The sequence below is a fragment of the Corvus cornix genome, chromosome 5 (genome assembly GCF_000738735.6).
Source record: "Corvus cornix cornix isolate S_Up_H32 chromosome 5, ASM73873v5, whole genome shotgun sequence".
Lineage (NCBI taxonomy): Eukaryota > Metazoa > Chordata > Aves > Passeriformes > Corvidae > Corvus > Corvus cornix.
This window is the reverse complement of record NC_046335.1, coordinates 2028104-2048375: the sequence shown is the minus strand read 5'-3', so window position 1 is coordinate 2048375 and position 20272 is coordinate 2028104. Positions and strand designations below refer to the sequence as shown.

General features: G+C 55.6%; 1 protein-coding gene across 10 annotated transcripts in view; it reads left to right on the top strand.

Moving 5' to 3' along the window:
• The first annotated feature begins 216 nt into the window (after window positions 1-216).
• NIN (ninein) overlaps window positions 217-20272 on the top strand; it is a 60835-nt gene continuing 40779 nt past the window's right edge. For 6 of the 10 annotated variants that reach the window (XM_039552494.1, XM_039552499.1, XM_039552498.1 and 3 more), the window contains exons 1-4: window positions 415-492; window positions 6213-6416; window positions 12390-12471; window positions 19499-19662. In XM_039552494.1, the coding sequence (XP_039408428.1) occupies window positions 6234-6416; window positions 12390-12471; window positions 19499-19662 (429 nt within the window). In that variant the 5' untranslated portion in view covers window positions 415-492; window positions 6213-6233. Of the gene's footprint in view, window positions 282-413; window positions 493-3548; window positions 3803-6212; window positions 6417-12389; window positions 12472-19498; window positions 19663-20272 lie in introns of those variants that run through there. The other 4 variants (XM_039552495.1, XM_039552502.1, XM_039552503.1 and 1 more) reach the window with 4 other exon arrangements.

Below are 20272 nucleotides of genomic sequence, written 5' to 3'. Positions count from 1 at the left end.
AGGGAGCTGAGGTGATGCCACCACGCGGGTGCAGAACAGCGGGGACACGGGGGTGTGCGGGACATCCCAGCAGACCCCCGCAGCTGTCCCCTGTGCCGGGAGGCGTTCCGGGCGGTGCCGCACAAAGGCCGCCGGTCCCCCCGCCCCGGGGCCTTTCCGCACCCCCGGGGCCGCCCCCGAGGCTCGGCCCAATAAACGCGGCCGCATTTGAACGCGGCGCCTCCCCCGGCTCCGCAACGCTCCGAGCGCTCCGCCAGCCCCGCCGCGGGCACCGGCAGCCGGTGAGGCCGGGACGGGGGCGGCTGCGGTGGAAGGGAAGAAGGGGAAGGGGTAGCACCGAGCCCCGGGTGCGGGGGGAGCGCTGTTCGCCCCGGTCCCTCCTCCGCGGGCGGTGCCGGGGCGCAGCCCGCCCCTTCCCGTCCCTTCCCGGCGGGGCCGGCCGCGTGTGCGGGGCGCCGGGACGGGCCGGCGGGGAAGGGGCGCAGCGGCGAGGTGGGTGCCTGGGGAAGGGGCTCTGGAGGGGAGGGGTGCTGGAGGAAAAGGGGGAAATGCTGGAGGAATGGGATGCTGGAGAGGAGGGGGGGTGCTGGATGCTGGAAGTGGGGGATGCTGGGGGAAGGGGTTGATGGGGATAGGGAATTCTAGCCAGAGGGTTCGCTGGCGGTTTCAGGGCTGTCTGTGAGTGGGTGCCACGCCAGAGCCCCCAAGGTCCCCTTTGCGCTGGTGGCAGTGGTCCCGCGGGGTGACAGGCACCAGGTGCCGCTCGCCCTCCTGCCAAGGGCACCCCATCCCTGTCCCCGGAGGGATGCTCCAAACGCTGGGAGCGGGTTCTGCACCACTCTCGCCGGGCTGAGTCCTGGAAGCAGCCGGCTGTGGCTGGAGGAATTAATAACAGCAGTTGTTTTGTCATCGGCAAAGCTCTCGCTGTCACCAGGGTGGCAGACAGCATCTGCTGTCTGGCCACCAACCGTGGCCCCGTCTCCCTTGGAGCATCCCTGTCAGGATGGAGCCGGGAAAGCCCAAATCCACAGCCTAGGAGGTTCCGGTGCTGGGATTTTGCTGGCTGGGTGGGTGGGTGATAGTTTGGGGTGTATCCTGCTCATCTTCCTCATGCGCTCCCCAAAACGGAGCGGAGGGAAGGCGCTGGACGCGGTATCGCCGTGATTCAGCACAGCCCGGGTTTGTCGGAGCCGGCGCGGGTCTGAGCTCCGCGGGAATTACCGAATCCCTCATTTCCCGGCGCGCGAGGCGTCGCTGGATAAATTACCGGGTCGCTTTGTTTACTTCTGAAATAATCAGCTTTGTGCCTCCACCTTGGGCTTTATCGCACCCGGGGCTCCCCGAGTTACTGCAGAGCGACTCCAGCCCGATTTGCAAAATCAAACCAGATGGGCGCTTTGTTTTTCCTTACGGAGGGAAGGCTGGGAGTGAAAAGCCCTATTACAATGCAAATACCGGGCTGGCGTGAATATTCAAACCGCTGCGCTGCTTTTGAAGCTCTTTACATAAATTTATAGTGCTTTTATACGCCATCGCTGCTCTGCTAATCGGGAGTGGAGCTTGGTTAACAGAATCGCTGCTCTCTGCCAACTTTGGAGGGTCTGGGGGTGTTTTGGGGTGCAGGGGGAGAGGTGGCATTGAGGGGCAGAGGGAAAATGATGAGCGCGGTCAATGGGGAGGAGGAACCGCCAGCTGTAAGGCTGACTCTGGTGGTGACCCTTGAAGAGCTGGGCGTGCTGTCAAGTGATTTACTGACGTTTAGGTGCTTCATTGTCCTTTTGGGTTTTGTTTTTCCCTTTGCCTTTGGTTTCTCGGTGTGACCCTTTGTGGGGCTGCTGCTCCAAGAGGGGATGGGGTGTTGCAGGGTGGGCTGAGCTGGAAATTGCCCTGACACGATGTGGGGATTTCGGGGTGGACACAGGGACAGAGTGCCGAGCTCTTTCTTCTCTCTGGTGACCAGTGACAGGATCCAGGGAGCGGCTGGAGCTGTGTTGGGGGGGGGTTTAGGTCGGATATTAGGAAAAGGTTCTTCCCCCAGAGGGTGCTGGCACTGCCCAGGCTCCCCAGGGAATGGGCACGGCCCCGAGGCTGCCAGAGCTCCAGGAGCGTTTGGACAGCGCTGCCAGGGATGCCCAGGGTGGGATTGTTGGGGTGTCTGTGCAGGGCCAGGGGTTGGATCCATGATCCTTGTAGGTCCCTTCCAGCTCAGGTCATTCCATGATTCAGCAGAGCTGCTGAGCTGCAGCTGTGATGGATGAGATGGTTCATTAGGGGCAGGGGATAATGAGTGTGAGACAGCCTCAGTTCTGGCTTTCCAGCAAGGGCTCAATAGTCTGGTTTTGGTGGCTGCTGGGCATCTCATAGAAACCCCAGCATTAAAAACTGGGGTCCTGGTGGGTTTTGCCAGCTGTGTTCACATCAGCCCGGTTGTCACAAGTGCAGTGGGAAGGGAAAGTTGCTTTAAAGTGCCCGAGTGTGGCTGTGTTCCCCAGGACAGGGGGGACACTCTGGAGCAGTGACATCCCAGGGAGTGGGCGCTTGTGTTTTGGAGATGACCACAGGATGCTGCCCTGCTGAGTAATTACTGCTAATTGCCAGGCCCTGGTTTGAGGCGAGGCATTTAAGAGCAGCAGCAAAAACAACGTTTTCCTCGCTGTCCCTTGGAGGTGATGACTTCCAGGTGATGGAGGGCAGCTTGGGATAAGGACAAGGTACCCATAGCCCTGGTTGGTGATGCAGCCCATGGGGGCATCCGGGCAGAGCAGCCTCAAAATCTCCCTCTTGTGCAGCAGCAAATGTGATTTTGTGTTGGTCCAGGGGAAGGGGGTTGGCATGAGGTGGCCTTTAAGGTCCCTTCCAACCTAAATAATTCTGGGATTCTATAATTCATACTGTTTTCACACCCCTGTGTCTTCATTAGCTCCAGGCTAAAGTTGATATTGATTCCAGGCACTTAATATGCGAAGCGGTAATTACTGTTTAAGCCTATATTGTTTGAGTTAAATTTAGCTGAGAATTCAGTCCTATCAGGCCCCTACATTGTGTGCTGTGAAGGTTATCTGGCTCTCAGGAGGGGGGTGGATTTAAAGGCAGGAAAGAAATGCCGGTGAAAACTTCCTCTTCTCATCATCTCGGAGCTCTTTGCTTCCCCGGGCTTGTAATAGGGAGAACAGAAACAAGGAATAATGTGGTGGTGACTCTCCTAAATCCGCACTTTTCAGCGCTGTCTGCTCAAGCTGGTCATTCTGGGGGGACTTGAGACAACACAGAAGGCCAGCAATAAATCTGAACAAAGTGATGCCCTGAGCAGGGACCGGCCCCTCTCCTCCTCGCGGGGGACCGGGGAGCCCCCGCTCAGCTGCTGCCCGCCTGCCCCTATTATCCCGGCCGCCCTCCTGCATCTCAGCTGCTGGCCCATCTGGAACAGAGATGAAAGGCCGGGCTTTAATTCGGGCTTTGTGTGCCTCTGGTTTGTCCCCCTCCCCTCTGAGCCCCTTCCCCGCCGCCAGTCGCCCGTCACGGGTGCTGGAGGTGGCCGCGCACGCCGGGGCTCCGATGCCGCTGACCTCATTATTTTGACTGCTGGGCGATGCCAGGCGGCCTCGCCAGCTCCTCAGGTAGGAGGCTCGGGTGGTTTTTTCCCCCGCCGTGGAAGCGCTGCTGAATAATTCAGGCGGGAGGAGGCATCTTGGGTCACCTTGCGCAGCCGGCTGCGTGCGGGAGCCGCCTGCCTAAGATGGAGGTTGTGCAGGATTGCGGGATCGCCGGGCTGCCGGCAGCTCCCTGCGCTGACTGACTGCAGGTAGGCACCGGCCTTGGCCCGCTCTGCTCCTTCCTGATGGTTTCAGTGCTGGGAAGCAGAAAAATCCCTTCCCCAGGCTGTGCGGGGCTGCTTGTGTCTCTCTGAGCTCCGGCCGTCCCTCGCCGTGGGGATGCGTGAGGCTGCCACAGCCGCGGTGCCCTCGCCAAAAGCTCACCTGGGCTGCAGGGCGGGGGTGGTGCGAGGTAGGGACCACACACCTGATGCTCTTTTCCTTTGGGGATTGTGTTTTTATTGCTGGTTTTATGGGCTCCCCGATGCTGGACTTGCCCAGGATGTGTTTTTGGGGCTCTCTGCTGGTGTGGCACTGAGAGGGGTGATCCCAGTGCTCCAGCAGCAGGGATGCTCGGGGATGTATTGGAAGGTGGCATTTAGCTCTCTGCACTAACTGGGGAAACTGGTTCTGGCAGTGTAGCAGTAGGGTCAGGTGCTGGAGACATCTCTGGGGGGGCAGGAGGTGGCTGACCCTGAAGATAAGAGGTTCAAAAATGCTTGGGAAGCTCTGTGGGTTGGAGTCATCTTTGCTGGAGGCTTGGCTGTGAGTTTTGGGGCCGCTGGAATGTGCAGACAGGGCTCCCTGACACTGGGATCTGGCCCTGTGGGTGCAGGTGGGAAATGGGGTTGCCAGTGTGGGAATGGAAACAAGTTTGTTGCCTTCCTCCTGCTCGCAGGCACCTGAGTTTTTGGGTGCTGCCTCCTCGTCTGTGCCCCAGGTCGAATGTGTCTGTGCCCTCCCTCCTCCCCACAGAGCTTGGGCACCATGAGAAATCAGCTCAAGAGGGATGTGGAGGGGAAAAAATGGGACAGGGAGGATGTGAGGCTCAGGTGGAGGGATTGTGTCCACTCTCTGGAGTGTCCATGGCCATCCTTGTCTGTGGCAGTGCAGGAGGGACAGCCTGGCTGGGCTGTGCCTGTCCCCTGGGCTCTGTGTGCTGCCTGGCACCAGCCCTGCCTCCCTCAGCAGATGTGGGACCCCGAGGATGCTTTGCCTTGGCATCTGCTCCTGCAGCCAGTGAAATCAAGGACATGGCTGCTGCAGTGCCTGCCCAGGAGATTTCCTGGTTGCTGGGCTGTGGTGGGGCAGCAGGGTGGAATTGGAGCAGCTGGAGCAGCTCTGCGTGTTCTGGGATGTCCAGGAGTGCTGCTGGTGACACAGGCAGCCACCAGAACCCTGGGAGGAGGAGGGGAGGGGGCTGCTCCACAGCAGAGCAGGATAGGGTTTGGGTAGGACCCCCTGTTTTGGGAAATGTGGCTAAAAAACCTGAGCAGCATCACTGAAACAGAATTCCCAGGGCTGGCTGGTGTGGGGTCGTGGATGAGGCTGGCCAAGCATCCCAGGATGTCCAGTTCGATCCTTGGGACACCAGGTCCCTGCAGTGCCCACTGTCACTTGGTGCACCCAAGGATGGTGACAGAGCCTGTTGTGCCCCCAGGGTGGTGGCACGTCCACTCCAAGGCTGTGTTGTGGTGCTGGGTGACACTGCTGCCACCCCCAGCCGGTGAGGAGCCCTGGGCCAGGCTGGGCAAACAGATCCAGCCAAATCCTTCATTTCAGACTGGAAATTTCCCTCTACTCCCCTGCCAGAACAGCTCCTGGGGCTCTGATCCTCTGTTAGCAATGCATGAGAGGGGTGAAAACCTGACTTGAAGGGGAAGATGACGCCCTGAGGTAAATTGGGTCTGGGCTTTGTGTGCCTGGTGCAGGACACCAGAAGGATTTTGGCTGTCCCCATGCTGGGCTCAGCTCTGCTCTGGGTTTGCTGCCTGTCAGCAGGGTTTGACCTGAAATACCTGAGGGGGAGCAGCACAGGGAGTGCTTGGCAGCTGGACCTGATCATGGAGTTTTTATGCAACCTAAAGCATTCCACAATCCCATCTTTGTTGCGGGGGGTTGTGTTGTGCTCATGGAAGGGGTGGGCAGGGTGCCTGGCTGGCCTGAAGGGTTTGGGTTGGGGTCTCATGCCCTCCCCTCCTCAGTCAGAGCCCCTTGCTCTGCTCCCTGCAGCTGCTGAGCTGTGCTGCCGGGCTGCTTGTTGATCTCCTCACCAAAGCATCACCTGCAACACCTGAGGATCGGTGGAGCTCAAGGGAACAATTTCCCCCTGCAGCACCTCAGCTGCTCCAGCTGAGCCAAATGAGCTGCTCCTGGAGTTGGGAACGTGCCACCTGGGCTGTCCCCTCCCCAGGGCTTGGCTCTGCAGGCTTTTTCCCCTCGGTCTTTCTGCTGTGTTACTTCTTCCCCCAGTGGGATGGGAGAGGCAGGAGCAGTGGGGGAGCATCAATGCGACCAGACACGGCCCCAAACAGCCTCGTGGGCAGCTCCTGTCCCAGCCCTTGGGGTTTTCTGCTGTCCCATGCCACCGATGGTCACCTGCCCCGTCTCTTCCCGCAGGTGAGCGTGGCAGGCTATGGGATGGATGAAGCTGAGCAGGACCAGTATGAAGCTCGCCTCAAGGAGCTCTTCGACAGCTTCGACAGCACAGGCACGGGGTCCCTGGGGCAGGAGGAGCTCACTGACCTCTGCCACATGCTGCACCTGGAGGAGGTGGCCCCCGCACTGCAGCAGACGCTCCTCCAAGGAAACCTCCTAGGCAGGGTAAGGATCTGGGGAGGTGAAAGGGGGAGGGCTGAGGAAGCAGGCAGCACCTGTGTGCATGGAATGGCCTTGGGAAGAGACTGATATCTATAATTTGTGTATGTCCAATGTTCCTGAGGCTCTGGCGCTGCAGGACCTGTGGGGTCCGGTCTGTTCAGCGGGGTGGGCACAGGGCAACTTCTAAGAGGAGAATTGGTGATAACAGGGAAGGGAGCTGCTATGTCTGCCCTCACTGGAGGTGGTCTGAAACTCAGAAACCACCACTTTAGGCTGAGCCTCGTGCACTGGTGTGCTTTTCCAGTGTCCAAGGCCAGAGCAAGTGCCAGGTCCTGGCTGTCCTCGTGCCAGCGCTCGGCTCACGCAGCGCCCGTGCCCCCGGCAGCCGTTCCTGGTGCTGCTGGCCTGGGTCACCTCCCCAAACCAGCTCACCAGGTGCTTGACAAACTCTGAGCCACTTGGGATGTGACAAGGACCTAAATCCAGGGCTTGAGCCTGTGATTTACACTGGCTTAAGCTGTAGTTAGACCGGTGGGGCCATGTGCAGTCACGCACATTTTTCTAAGATGGAAAATATTGTCCCGCTCAGGCAGTCACTGTCTGAGCCACCTTTGCTCATGTTACCTGGTGTTGGTGGCTTCCCAAAGCCCTTTTTCAGTTGTGGTTGTCCCTTTATGGAGTTAAATGCCAGGGCATTGAGCAGAAGCTGCTTGCCCTTGGGGGGATCTCTGCATTCAGCCTGGATGTCCTTGTGCTCTGCATTAGGTCTTTCCCGGCACACTGTGCTCAGACTGCATTAGATCCTTCCCTGGAAATCACCCTGAAATCCCATCACTGCTCATTAAAATCAGAAAAATGTGGAACAGGGCAGCCAGGGCTCTCAACAGACAAGCAGCCATCGCAACTCCAATTTCCAATCAAACTGCAGTTTTCACAAACAAAATGATTCGTTTAATGAACAAAGGAATTTTTCCTTTTTCCTCCTCTTCCTCGCCTGCCCTGGGGCCATAGCTCTTCTGCTGACAGTGAGTGGTGCAGGAGCTGGAGCAGGGATGGATCCAGGCAGAGGTTGCTGACCTTTGGAGTTGCAGTGTGGCATTTTCTGGAGCACCAGAGACTTTCTGTGCTGCTCCGTCATCTTGAGCAGCCAGCATTCAGGTGCTGTTATCAAAGAATCATGGAATGGGTTGGGTTGGAAGGACCTTAAAGATCATCCAGTTCCAACCCCCTGCCATGGGCAGGGACACCTCCCACTATCCCAGGCTGCTCCAAGCCCCATCCAACCTGGCCTGGAACGTTTCCAGGCATCCAGGGGCAGCCACAACTTCTCTGGGCACCCTGAACCAGGGCCTCACCACCCTCACAGCCAGGAATTCCTTCCCAATATTGAATTTTAGTCTATTTTCCTTCAGTTTAAAGCCATTTCCTCTTGTCCTATCACCTGGGCTTTGCCACTTGTGGGATGGTAGCATAGAGAGAGAGGAAGGGCAGATGTGGCTGTCACAAAACCCCCCCCTGTTAAAACACCCCGAGTGCTGGGTCACCTTCACCCCATCCCAACCCAGAGCTCCATCCCTGCAGGCTATCCCAGGGCACGAGGCATCCTGTTTTATTTCATCCCCTCCTTTGTCTTTGGGGATGGTTCTCCCTTCCATCCTGCCACTCGAGCCTCAGGATAATCTTTGTCTGCTGCCTCTGCTCCCATCTCCCCGGCGCTCGTGCTCGTTGGCAGCAGCAATGGCCCATGTCTGAGCATGAGCCACATTTAACAGCCCTCGGATCCTTGGGGTTTCCTAGGAAGCTCATGGGGAGAACAGCACAAACATGTTGCTCCCTGAGCACAGACTTCTTGCACCTGCCCCGCCAGCCCCTCGCCGCAGATGGTCCCAGCCTTTGTTTGCCTGCACTTCCAGGGGCCGGGATTTATGGCAGGGCACCGGGGAGGGGGGCAGCGGGGGAAGGTTTTGTCTGCTCAGGGGCAGCTCGGTGGGGCCACGTGCTTGCCTTTGTGCCGGGGGCTCTGCTCCAGGGATGAATGTTCCGGGATCACAGAATCACGGAATGGTTTGGGTTGGAAGGGGACTTTAAAGATCACCTCGTTCCAAGCTCCCGCCCTGGGTGGGGACTGGGAGCTGAGCTGGCATCCGGAGAGGGGCTGGATGTGCAGCCTCCCCCGTGATGGTTTGGGGGTTAATGGGGTCTGGTGTGGGGGTGTAAATCCTGCCCTGACTTGTGGCCAAACCCCTGCAGAACTTTTCCTCATAGGATTGTGTGCAGAGGTGATGCTCTCAGCAATTCCTGGGATTCCTCAGGAAGGCTGTTTCCTCTCACCCTTGATGGCGGCAGTGAGGGGATGGGTGTGGGTATGCCCGTGTGTCTGCCCTCTCTGTGCCCTTTAATCAGCAGCAAACTGGAGGTGTCCTGGGGACAGTGCTCGTGGGCCTGGGTGATGTGTGAGGATGGGAATAGTCCCTGGAAGTCAGACCCTATCCCTGGAAGCATCCAAGGCCAGGTTGGACGGGGCTTGGAGCACCCTGGGATGGTGGAAGGTGTCCCTGCCCATGGTAGGGGGTGGAATGGGCTGAGCTTTAAGCTCCCTTCCAACCAAACTGTGCTGGGATTCTGTGGAGTTGGGCACCTCTGGGCCCTGTGCAGGGACTGTCCTTGGCACTGTCCTTGAGCAGGGATGGGGAGCTCAGGTTTCACCTGCACTGCTGCATTGGCAGCCTGCAGCAAGGACGCTGTGGCCTGGGGTTTCACTTGTCAGCTCCCTTCAGTGCCACGGCTCGTGACCTCTTGCAAAATATCCTCACCCTGTGCCCGCAGTGACGCCGTTCCCCTTAATGCACTGTGGGGTTTCGCATGCCAGGCTTGGGTGCAAGGCTGCCCTGTTCTGATGTTCCTGCAAGATGGGCCTGTTAGGACCCGAGGGAACAGCTGGAGCTGTGTCAGGGAAGGTTTAGGTTGGATACCAGGGAAAGGTTCTTCCCCAGAGGGTGCTGGGCACTGCCCAGGCTCCCCAGGGAATGGGCACGGCCCCGAGGCTGCCAGAGCTCCAGGAGCATTTGGACAGCGCTGCCAGGGATGCCCAGGGTGGGATTGTTGGGGTGTTTGTGCAGGGCCAGGAGCTGGACCCCATAATCCTTGTGGATCAGGATATTCTATGATTCTGCATCTCCCCCCACTAGACGTGTCCCTCTGCAACCTTCTGGCTGCCTCTGCTGGAAGGAGTTTACAGACAGGGGCAGAGCTTTGGGAATGGGATTGTGGTTGAGATCAAGGCCAGGGAAGCTGGAAGGAGCTGCTGCCGCCGGCCTGTCCCGGCTGTGCCAAGAGCTTTGCATGGCAGGGACACAGCGGGGAGCAGCAGGTACCTTGGCACAGGCACACAGCTCTTTCTAGTGCTAATCAGTCACGGCTTCAGAGGGAGCTGGCTGTGCAGAGGCGTCGGGATTTCTCAGAGGACCTGGGGTTGCTCGGCAGCCACAGCTTTGGTTGGTCCCTGATTGCCGTGGGGAGGCTGGGCTGGGCTGGCAGTGCCTCTCTGTTGGTGCATTTGTCTTGTTTGCCTCTGATTTACTCGTTCTGGGAAAATTCGCCTCGCTGGGGACTCGACCTGGCTCTGCAGTGCTGGTCTGGCTGTGGGGTTAGCAGGGATGTGTGTGCTGTCCCTGATGCTGGGCAGGCATGACAGCACATTGTGCCATCACCTTCCAAAGCCCCCCATTGCCTCCTGGCTGGTTGGGATCAGCCCCAAATTGCTGGGAGACCCCCACGAGCAGATCCACAAATTAGCAATACCGAAATAGAATTGTGGAATCAGAGTGGTTTGGGTTGGAAGGGATCTTAAAGCTCATCTTATTCCACACCTACCACTATCCCAGGTTGCTCCAAGCTCATCCAGCCTGGCCTTGGACACTTCCAGGGTTGGGGAACCTGTGCCAGGGCCTCCCCACCCTCACAGGAGGATTTCTGCAGCGTTCGTGGCTTTGCTGCCCCAGGGCTGCCTTGTGCTCAAGCCCAGCTCTAATTTTATCAGTGGTGTTTCTCTAACTCTCTAAGCACTCTCTGTGTGCAGGCACACCACATCCAAGGTCAAACGTGCACCACAGACTGGTTTTGCTGCTTATCTGGTGTCAGGAAAACCTCTGGCCCATCCTGAGGAAAAAATCTCCCCCCTCTGCCAGCTGGGACTCCACCTCCAGAGTGAGGAGGGCATTGGGGAGTGCCCTGTGCCTGTCCCTGTGCTGCTGATTTGCATTTGAAATCCTGCTGTGCAGCACAGGAGGATGGCCACGTCCTGCTCCACAGCCTGAGCTTCCACGGGCTCCTTTGGATGCCGTGCTCGAGGTGAAATCACAGTGTGGCCACAGGGCCGGGCCCCTCTGTCCCTGTGCAGCTGAAAAGGGCTCAGCTCTTCCTCCTCCCTGCTCCTCGTTAGTGCAGACACGACTTATGGGGCTCATTATGCAGAGCAGGTGATGTCAGAGGCGCTGCACACCTGCCCAGGTGGTTTGACTTTATTCAATTCCATGGGGTTGAGTGAGGGATGCAAAGTGGATTTTGTTTTCTTGCTGCTGTGAGGTCCCATCCAAGGCTCTGCCTGCTGTCACAGTTCCCTTCCTGAGAGGATCCCATGGGGAGGGAACCTGTAATTCGAACACCCTCATCTTTTATTCATCCTCATTTAGTCTAAATGTCAAGTTTGGTTGGGTTTTTTTTTTTAATAGGGGAAATTCTCCTATCTCTGTAAACTGTCCCTTTTGAAGTACACCAGGGTCTGGGAAGGGATGGCAGCAATTAGTATTCAGAGGAAAGCATTCCTGATGAGCTTCTCTGCTGAACACGGTTTTTAATTGTGTTTAAAAAACATGTTTAAAAATGTTTAAAGCCTCAGGGGTGATTGGCAGGACCTGAGCTGTGGCATGAGGTGCTCACCTGTGACCCCCTCCCTGCCAGGGAGCTTGTTGGCCTTTTTTTGAGCTGCCTAGATCCTAAGAAAACACTGGGGAACTTCAAACCTGAACTTTGCTGCTGGTTCCTCCCCAACAGCGTGAAAAATCCCTCTGACTGCAGCTCTGGCTTCGTCCTCTGCCAGCCAGAGCAGCCTCACTGGAGGCTCTGCATTTCTTTAAATACAAAATCTCTTGTTCCATGCTAAAGATTCTTCCAAGATTTATTTAGCCAAAAGAGACGGTGGCAGCCAGCTCTGCCTCGCCACTGACCCATGTCAAATAGCTTCTCCAGCTGTCCCTGGGTTTCCTTGTCCCCCACGGCTGGAATTGCTGACATTCCCCGGCACGGCTGTGGAGGATGCTGCAGCCTCTCTGTGACTGTTCCTGCCCGGAGGCAGGAGGCTTTCCAGGAAGACACAGATGGAAAAAAAGGAGGGGAAAAAACCCCCTCAGTGGTGGGATCATCCCTCTGTTTTTCCCAGCCCCACTCCAGGCCTGCTATTCCTGGTCCAGCCCTTGTGGAAGGAGCTGGGGTGGGGCTACCCCGGAAAGGGAGGGATTTTTCTGCCATCCACATTGGGAAGTGGTTTTTGAAGCTTAATTAGGGCAGTGGAGCATTTCCACAGTGGAATATCTCATCCCTGGTCAGGAATGGTCTCACTGTAGGAGCCACTGACCTTGGCCAGGTCACTTCAAGTGATGGAGATGCTCCCTGCTCCTTTGGCCGTTGTTTCAGCGTTTTGCTTGATGTAAAAACCCAACCAGTGCATGAAATCTGTGGCTTTGGGTCCTTCCGTGGTAGCAGTGATTCTGCCCATGTGCCCAGAGGTGCTGGCTGTGTCTTCATGTCCCTTGCTGTCACTTCTCCAGGGTTCCTTTGTGCCCCTTGCCAAGGCCATTGGCACAGGGGCAGTGATCTGAGCAATTCCCACTGCTGCCCATCTTTCTGCTGGATTATTGGCCTCATATTTAACTCCCTGCACCAGCTGATTTTCTCTTTTCTTCCTTTTTTTCCCCACAGGTCCACTTTGATCAGTTTAAAGAAGCACTTATCCTCATCTTATCCAGAACCCTGTCAAATGAAGAACACTTCCAAGAACCAGGTAAATACTGAAATTACCTAAACCAGTACATTTTCATTGGCAAAGCGGTTGTGGGTGGCTCTCACAGAGGAATTTAGAAGAGAAAGTGCTTTTTAGGTGCTGCCATCCAAGCAGAAAAGGCTGATCTTGGGAGAAAGGGGAGTTCAGGTCTGTTGTGGAGCCTGAACAAAAGTGTTTTCAGAGCCACTGGGTATCTTATCCCATCCCCAGGATCTAAATGCCCAGAGAGGCACAGGATGGCTGTGAGCAGACAGCTGCACCACACTTCAGATGCTCAGGATGTCTCATGGCTGTGACATGGGCTCAGGTCTCTCCATCCCACACCATTCCTGGTGGCCAGGGATGCTTTAGGAGCAGGGAGTTGTGGCCAGGCAGTCGAAGAGTTGGTTTCCTGCTCCTGCTGGGGCTTTTTCCCAGCTGGGGCTGGTGTTGGTTTTTATTTTTTTAAAGTCCATTCTGTTTCCTTGTGTCTGAGATGAGCTGGGTGTAGGAAGCTTCTCTGTATTTCTCCCAGGAAACAGGCAGGCTGCTCCAGAGGTGTTCCTGAACAAGTGAAGCCCCTGAGAAACCAGGCTGGGGCTGGGCAGAGAATTCCAGAATGGCTTGAGTGGGAAGGGACCTTCAAGCCCATCTCATTCCATGCCCCTGCCATGGGCAGGGACACCTTCCACTGTCCCAGGTTGCTCCAAGTCCCATCCAACCCGGCTTTGAACATTTCCAGGGGTCCAGGGGCAGTGCTGTGAATCCTCAGTGTCCTGGTTTTTCCTTGCTTTGTTCCAGTGTGCCTTGAAAATGTGGCTTTTTAGGCTTTCCTTGGCAGGAAATACAGTTGCAGCTTCAATGTTTTCCCCCCTTCAGGGACTGGGAGCACTGGGAGCTGTGGTGAGGGCTGAGCCCCTGCAGCTCCAGCTGGTATCACACCTGTATGTAAATCCCTAATCCTGTCTTTGGAGCAGCAGGGGAGTGAAATCCCCCAAGGAGAAAACAGCTTAGCAAAGGGGGGGAGAGAGGAGCTCCAGGTTTCCTCTCCTGGAGCATCCCACTCTCGGGAGAGCAGCCTGCCAGCAAAATTACAACTTTCCCCTTTAAATAGGCTGCAAAAACCACAGGGTTGAAGAGCTGTGATTGACGGATTATTTTTATTTTCCACCTCTCGTTTCCAAAGCTCTTAATGCTTCGAGAGGGGTGATGGCAGCTCTTGCACCCGGCATTCCTTAATGGAACTTCCAAGTGCAGGTCAGGACGTGCTCAGGAGCTGGCACAGGGCAGGAGGCAACCCCAGCACCCTAGTGAGCCAGAACTAATCCAGCATTCTGCATTTATGGGGGAATCATATGGCTGAGAAGCTCCAGCTTGATTGAAATGTAAATAAATCTTCCAGAAACGGCTAAATTTGGGGTTATTGCAGGGGAAATTACAAGTGGAGCTGGAGAGCCCTCCTTGGGGACACGTTTGTCAGCTGGGGTTGGAGTGGCAGGAAATCAAAGGGCATGGGGTGCAGGTAGGGAGCCAGAGCCAGGCAGGCCTGGGAGGCATTTTATTTTTAATGCGTTTTGACAGGTTGGTTAACGCCAAAGTCTTTGCTTCTTTTAATTTAGATCAAACTGGAGATTTGGAGAACAAGCTGCTTTGTGCTGTTGGTGTCAAACTGTCAGGGAGTGTGGAAATGCTGGTGTTCCAGCCCGCCCCAGGCTTGGGACAAATTGAGTTAAGAGCTCTAAATCATATCATTTAAATGAAAATTTAATTTGGCGGGGGGGATTGGAGTGGGGGGAGATTTGCAGGCTGTTTGCTGCGTCTGGGGAGTTTGCTCTGGAAGGGAGAGGCTGTGTGCAGTGAAGCCGTGGTTTTATCCAGGGATTTGGGTGATGGGAAGGTCACTGGGGAGCACTGGAGGGCTTGGGGGTTTGGTCTGTGTGACATGGCCGAGGGGATCCCACATCCTTGTCCCCATGGATGCTCCCAGCTCAAGGAGCCAGGGGGTGACAGGAAGGACACAGAGTTGTTGGAGCGAGTCCAGAGGAGGCACAGAGGGATGGATGCAGCCCCTCTGCTGTGAGGAAAGGCTGAGAAGAAGTGGGGTTGTTCAGGCTGGAGAAGAGAAGCTTACAGCCCCTTCCAGTACCTGTAGGCAGCCAAAAAGAAACATGGAAAGGGATTATTCACAAGAGCCTGGAGGGACAGGACAGGGAATGGCTTCCCACTGCCAGAGGGCAGGGATGGATGGGATATTGGGAAGGAATTCTGTGCTGTGAGGGTGGGCAGGCCCTGGCACAGGGTGCCCAGAGCAGCTGGGGCTGCCCCTGGATCCCTGGAAGTGCCCAAGGCCAGGCTGGACATTGGGGCTTGGAGCAGCCTGGGACAAGTGGAAGGTGTCCCTGCCCATGGCAGGGGTGGAAGGAGATGATTTTTAAGGTCCCTTCCACCCAAACTGGTCCTGTGACGGGGCTCTGGGGTCACAGCAGGACCCAGGGGCTGGGGACAAGGAACCAAAAGTGCTGCAGTTCCTGCAGAAGCAGCCGATGGGGTTTCCTCATTTCGGGAGGAAGCGGCAGCTGGGAGCAGCGCTCAGGCTTGCAGAGAGCAGCTGATATATATTTATATATTTATATATTTGTATATTTATATATTATTTTTTTCTTCTTGGCAAAGAGGCTAAATTCCCTTTGCAAAGGGAAGACTGGCAGGGAAGATGGTGCTGCAGGCGCTCTGCCTGGGGAGCAGCCCTGGAAACCAAGGCAGGCAGAGCTCCAGTGCTGCTGTCATCAGCTCTGTCCCCTCGAGGATGTCAGTGTGGGGACACAGACCCAGCTGTGAACCAGAGCATCAGCTGGCTGGGCAAAGCCTGGCTCTGCTGGGAAGAGGGATGGGGAGATTCCAGGAAAAGCAGAAAAAGTCTTGAATGGGGTTGAAAATAATCACCATTTTAGCTCTTGGGACCTGTGGGACCGGGCTGGGTGCTGCTGCCACCGCTGCTCTTTGTCCATGGATCACTGCAGCAGTGAGGGGGCAGCTTGGGTACAGTAAAATAGATTTGAGAGTGGGGAAAGGAATGAAAACAAACCAGTTGTGTGGGTGATTGGGGGGGGGGAAAAATCAGGCTTTTTTCCTCCCCATTATAGCAAATAAAAAGTGCGTGGAAGCTGGGCTAGGGAGGGATTACCAGGGTGGAGTACAGGATTACAGGAACACCCAGGAGAAATTAAAGAGCAGTTTGACGCCATCATCCCTATGGTCACGAGGGGGTTTGGGTTTTTTCCTTCCCGGTTTTTTCCTCCTCCTTTTGGAGGCAACACAAGTGCCCTCCCAAAAAGGAGCTGGTGGGGATGATACCCTTTGGAAGGGCCCCCATCTGTGGGGATGAAACCAGTGCCACGGCCCAGACAGGGGTGGTTGAGGGACAGACAATATTTTTGGGTCAAAACCCGTTGATTTTGGGTTGTGGTGACCCAGCCATAGCTCCTCTCTTCCTCCACTGCTGAACCTGAGTTACGAAATAGGGACTTGAAGGAGTTCAGACATACCTGCTGCCTCAGGGGATTAGGATTTAGCAGATCCTGGCTGCCCTGTGCTTTGCCCAGCAGCTGGAACATCCCTCCCTTCCAAATCTTAAGCAGCAGGGAAATTAATTTCACCTTTAAACGCCGGGATTGTGGGATGAGGGTCTTCCTGCTCTAAACCCCCTTTTGTCTGCGCTCCAGGGCTTTGATGCTGGGCCCAGGGAAGGGGAGCCTCCCCCTCCTCCCCATCTGAGGGCAGAACAGGATTTTGAAATGACTTATCTGGCGCAGAAAGGCAGAAAATCAAGTGTAAATCTCCAGCCATGGAGACGTTTCAGTGCCGGGATGGGGGGGGGAGCGAGAGAGGGAATTGATGGTTTCTGTCTGCGGCGCTTACATCAGAGAGGTCTTGTGAAATGCAGGCCTGGGGGGGCTGTTTTATTTCAGGGGGCACTGTGAGGGCCACAAACCCTCTGGGCAGTGGGCAGGAAGGTGAGAGGCTTCTTCTCTCAGCCTCCTCCAGCCTGGGGGCAGTTCAGGGGGGAGATCAGACCCCAGTGTCCAATTAGGCACCAGCTCTGGAGTGTGGGTTTTACTAAGTCCACGCATTGCTGAGGGCTGTAGGAAGCAGGGAGGGCTCAACCTATTTTATTTTTCTCTTCCCCCCCCCCCCCCTTTCTTGGTGATTTGTCAGCCACACAATAGTGGGGGTCTGAGCAGCAGCATCTCACCTTGGTCTTGCAGGGAGGAGTGGGTACCAGAGCATCCTCCCCTCTGTTCAGGGGGGATATTTGGCATTTTTGGGGATAAATAGCACACAGGGCTGTCTCATGGGCATCTGGCTCAGTAAAAGGCTTGATTTTGACATCTTCCTGCTCCTCCTGTGCCTCTAAAAACACACGTGGGTTGAGCAGCTCTTTCCGTCTGAGGTTGGACTTGATGACCTCGGAGGTCTTTTCCAGATTTAATGATTCTCTAATGCTTCCTCCTCAGTTTTTGGCTGGGAATGAGAACCTGTTCAGTTCAGCTCATCCTGCATTCAAGAAGCATGGATGGCTGCTTTTTCATTTTGTGTGTGCTCAGCATTCCCTAAATATTGGGAATAGTGGGGACATCAAGGGCACCAGCTGCTGTGCTGGGGAGTTGGGTTGGGACAGCAGGAGATGGAGAGGCTTAGAGGATGCTGCAGGTGTGGGAGGTGTCTGTGAACACTTGGTTGAGAGGTGATGGTGCTGGAAAGGAGATGGATTTGTGCTTCCAGGGATGGGGCTGCAGGATGTGGTAAGGGAAGAGTGGTAACCCAGTGTTAACAAAAGCAGCCTGGCTCTGGAAATGAGATTTCAGGGTGCCTGAGCTGGAATCCCCTCAGCAGCTGGGCTCAGGCACAGCTGGTTTGGAAGTTGGAGCAAAGCAGGAGCAAACTTTGTTCTCCTCAAGCTGTGAAGGGTCACCTTTCCCTCCTGGGGATGTTCTCGAGCTTCACACATTTTTAATTACAAAAGGCAAACAAGCTCGCCCGTGGTGCTCAGAGCAAAGAGAAGAGAGAAATCAGCTGCCAGCCTGCAAATGCTTAAAACACAGAAGTGGGGAGGTGCTCCTGTTGTTCCCATTCCCATGCTTGCAGGGGGCACAGCGTGAAGGCACTCGTGTTTCAGAGAGTCACAGAGCGCTTTGGGTTGGAAGGGACTTTGAAAACCATCTCATTCCAACCCCCTGCCATGAGCAGGGACACCTTCCACTAGACCACTGAATTTCCAGCTGCAGCAGTGGGTAAACACAGTCAGTGTGGAGGGGTTGGGAATGGGATTCTTCGGGAAATCCAGGAGGAAATTTAGCCGTAGCTTCACTATTGCTGAATTCCAGCTTCTTCCCCCTCCTCCATCTCTCCAAAGACAGATGGGCACGGAGGTACAGCTCTGTCTTAGGAATAATAAAAATGATTCCTGAAGAAAAACAAAGCTCCCAACCCTCTCTTGTGCGGGAGGGAGTAAAATAACTGGGTGAATGAGTAGCCACAAATATTAGCATTTCAGAGAGAGCTGCTGGATGGAGATTGTTCACCACCGGGCAGGCTTTAATAGGAGTGATAAGGTTTGCTTTTGTTCTGGGGCTCTTCCTTAATCAGCCTGTCTCCTCCTGATTTTTCTATCGGCGCACTCCATCGCCCAACTTTCATGTGCTGAGTCCCAGCTGCAGCAAATCTTGTTAAAATGGCCTTGTTCAAACACGGGTGCTGGGTTGGTTCCCTAGAGCTGCACCGCGGCTGGATGGAGTGTGGGGCTGCAGGAATCAAAGCGCTCCTCGGCCTGTGTATTTTATAATTCATTGCATAGCTAAGTTGTGGAATATTTTTCCCCCTCTAACAAGCTCGAAGCCTTTTCTTCCTATATCTAAAGGAATATTATCCGAGGAGGCATTTGGGTAGGGGGGTTTGGAGACCCGCTGCTTTCCGTGTGTCCTTTGTCAATGGTGGAGCAGCTTCCCTGTGCCTTATTAGTATTGTGCTCTTGCATTTCTTTTATACCAGAGCCCTCTGCAAATAAAATTTTCAAAAGCTGCTGCTCTTGCCACTGCAAGTGGCGGAAAATAAAAGATGATGGAGTCCTGGGGGGGTTTCGGCAGTCAGGTTAGCAAACACTGAAACAAAGCGTGGCACGGAGACTTCCCCTAATTGAATCCCTGGTTAATTTGGTCCTTCGTTTAATTTGCCCCCTGCTCCAGACGTCAGAGGATTCTCACTGAAAACAGCCCAAAACGTGCTTATTTATTTTTTTGTTTTGATCCTCGCCTGCGAGTGCTCCCGGATAATTCAGTCTCCAAAGGCAGGAGCTTGCTGCAGGAAGCTGGAGCCAGGGAATGTGGAGCCCCTGTAATTAGATGATGACTCCAAAGGGTTATTTAGATCTTGCAGTTGGCTTTGGCTGCTCAGCACAGGCTGGGACCTGCCCCACCATCGCCCAGATCAGCTGCTCCTGTCGGCCCCCCTCCAGACTTGCCCAATTTTTTTCCACTTGCCCGGTTGTTTGGGCATTTTTAATGGAGCTGAAATTCAAATCCACGGAAAGCAGCGGCGGCCGCCCAGGTGTCTGTGGGATCTGGAGACTTGAGCTGCCACAGTGCAACTCTGTCCCTAATTAAACCTGCCTGGTGCTGCTAATGCAGATTAGTGCAAGGAGGAGAGGCCTAATGGACTTTCCATCCAAGGCTCCTGGCAAGGTTCAGGGGTTTTACCCCCCTCCCCCCCCCATCCTGTTAACTTGATCTGGGAAGTGAGGAAAGGTGAGGAAGAGGAAGGACAAGCTCTGGTTCCACTTTGTAACAGCTTTTGTTGGCAGGGAGCAGAACCAATTCGAACCCATCGGACCCAAAGCCCTGGTGAGGGTGGTGACGATCCATGGAGCAGCCGCTGGCGCTTGCCCACCGGGAACGGTGGTGGCAATCGGGTGCTCAGAATTCCGCCCAACAAACCAGCCCCGAGAGAGCTCCAAAATCACATTCCTGATGTGTTTTGTGCTCGGATTCCCCAGATTCCTCCCCAGAAGCACAACCCAAGTACATCAAAGGTGGCAAACGCTACGGGCGCCGTTCCCTGCCGGAGTTCCAGGAGTCGGGGGAGGACTTTGCCGAGGTGACGGTCATCGAGCCACTGAGCGAGGAAGCGCATCCCGCACACATCGCCTCCAGCCAGGAGGTGAGCAGGGAGGGGATGGGTGTTGGGGTGGCCTTCTCACCTCTGGACATTGCTGCTCCCCACATCCAGTGAGGTTTGGATGTGCTTGGAGCCTTCCCAGTAAAGGCACTGGTCACCGTCTTTGCCTGTCCCTAGGATGGGTGTTGGGCTGGCCTTGTCACCTCTGGACACATGGCTGATCCCCACATCCAAAGGGGGTTGGGATGTCCCAGTAAAGGCACTGGCCACCCTCTTTGCCTGTCCCTAGGGATTAGCCATGCCAGGCAACGTCTCCCTTGCTCCGTGTGCCGTGGGAAGTCGGGAAGAAGCCAGGGGTGACTTGCTCCTGGCGCCGCTGGCTCCTGGCTGGAGCGTGGGCCAGCAATTAAGCGAGGGCTGAGCCTCTGCCTCCGTGGCTAACGAGGTGTGGGCGGGGAGCAGACGGAGCATGTCCACATCCATTAGGGCAGCTGCCAAAATCCGGCTGTGGCTCCAGCAGAAGGGATGGGGAAAAGGAGTGGTGGGCAGCAGAGCCCACAGCCTGCAGCTGCTCTGGGACAGAGGCATCTAATTGCTCAAAAAATCCATATTCCTGATTTTGTGCTCCAGATTTGTGGCTCTCTTTGTGCTA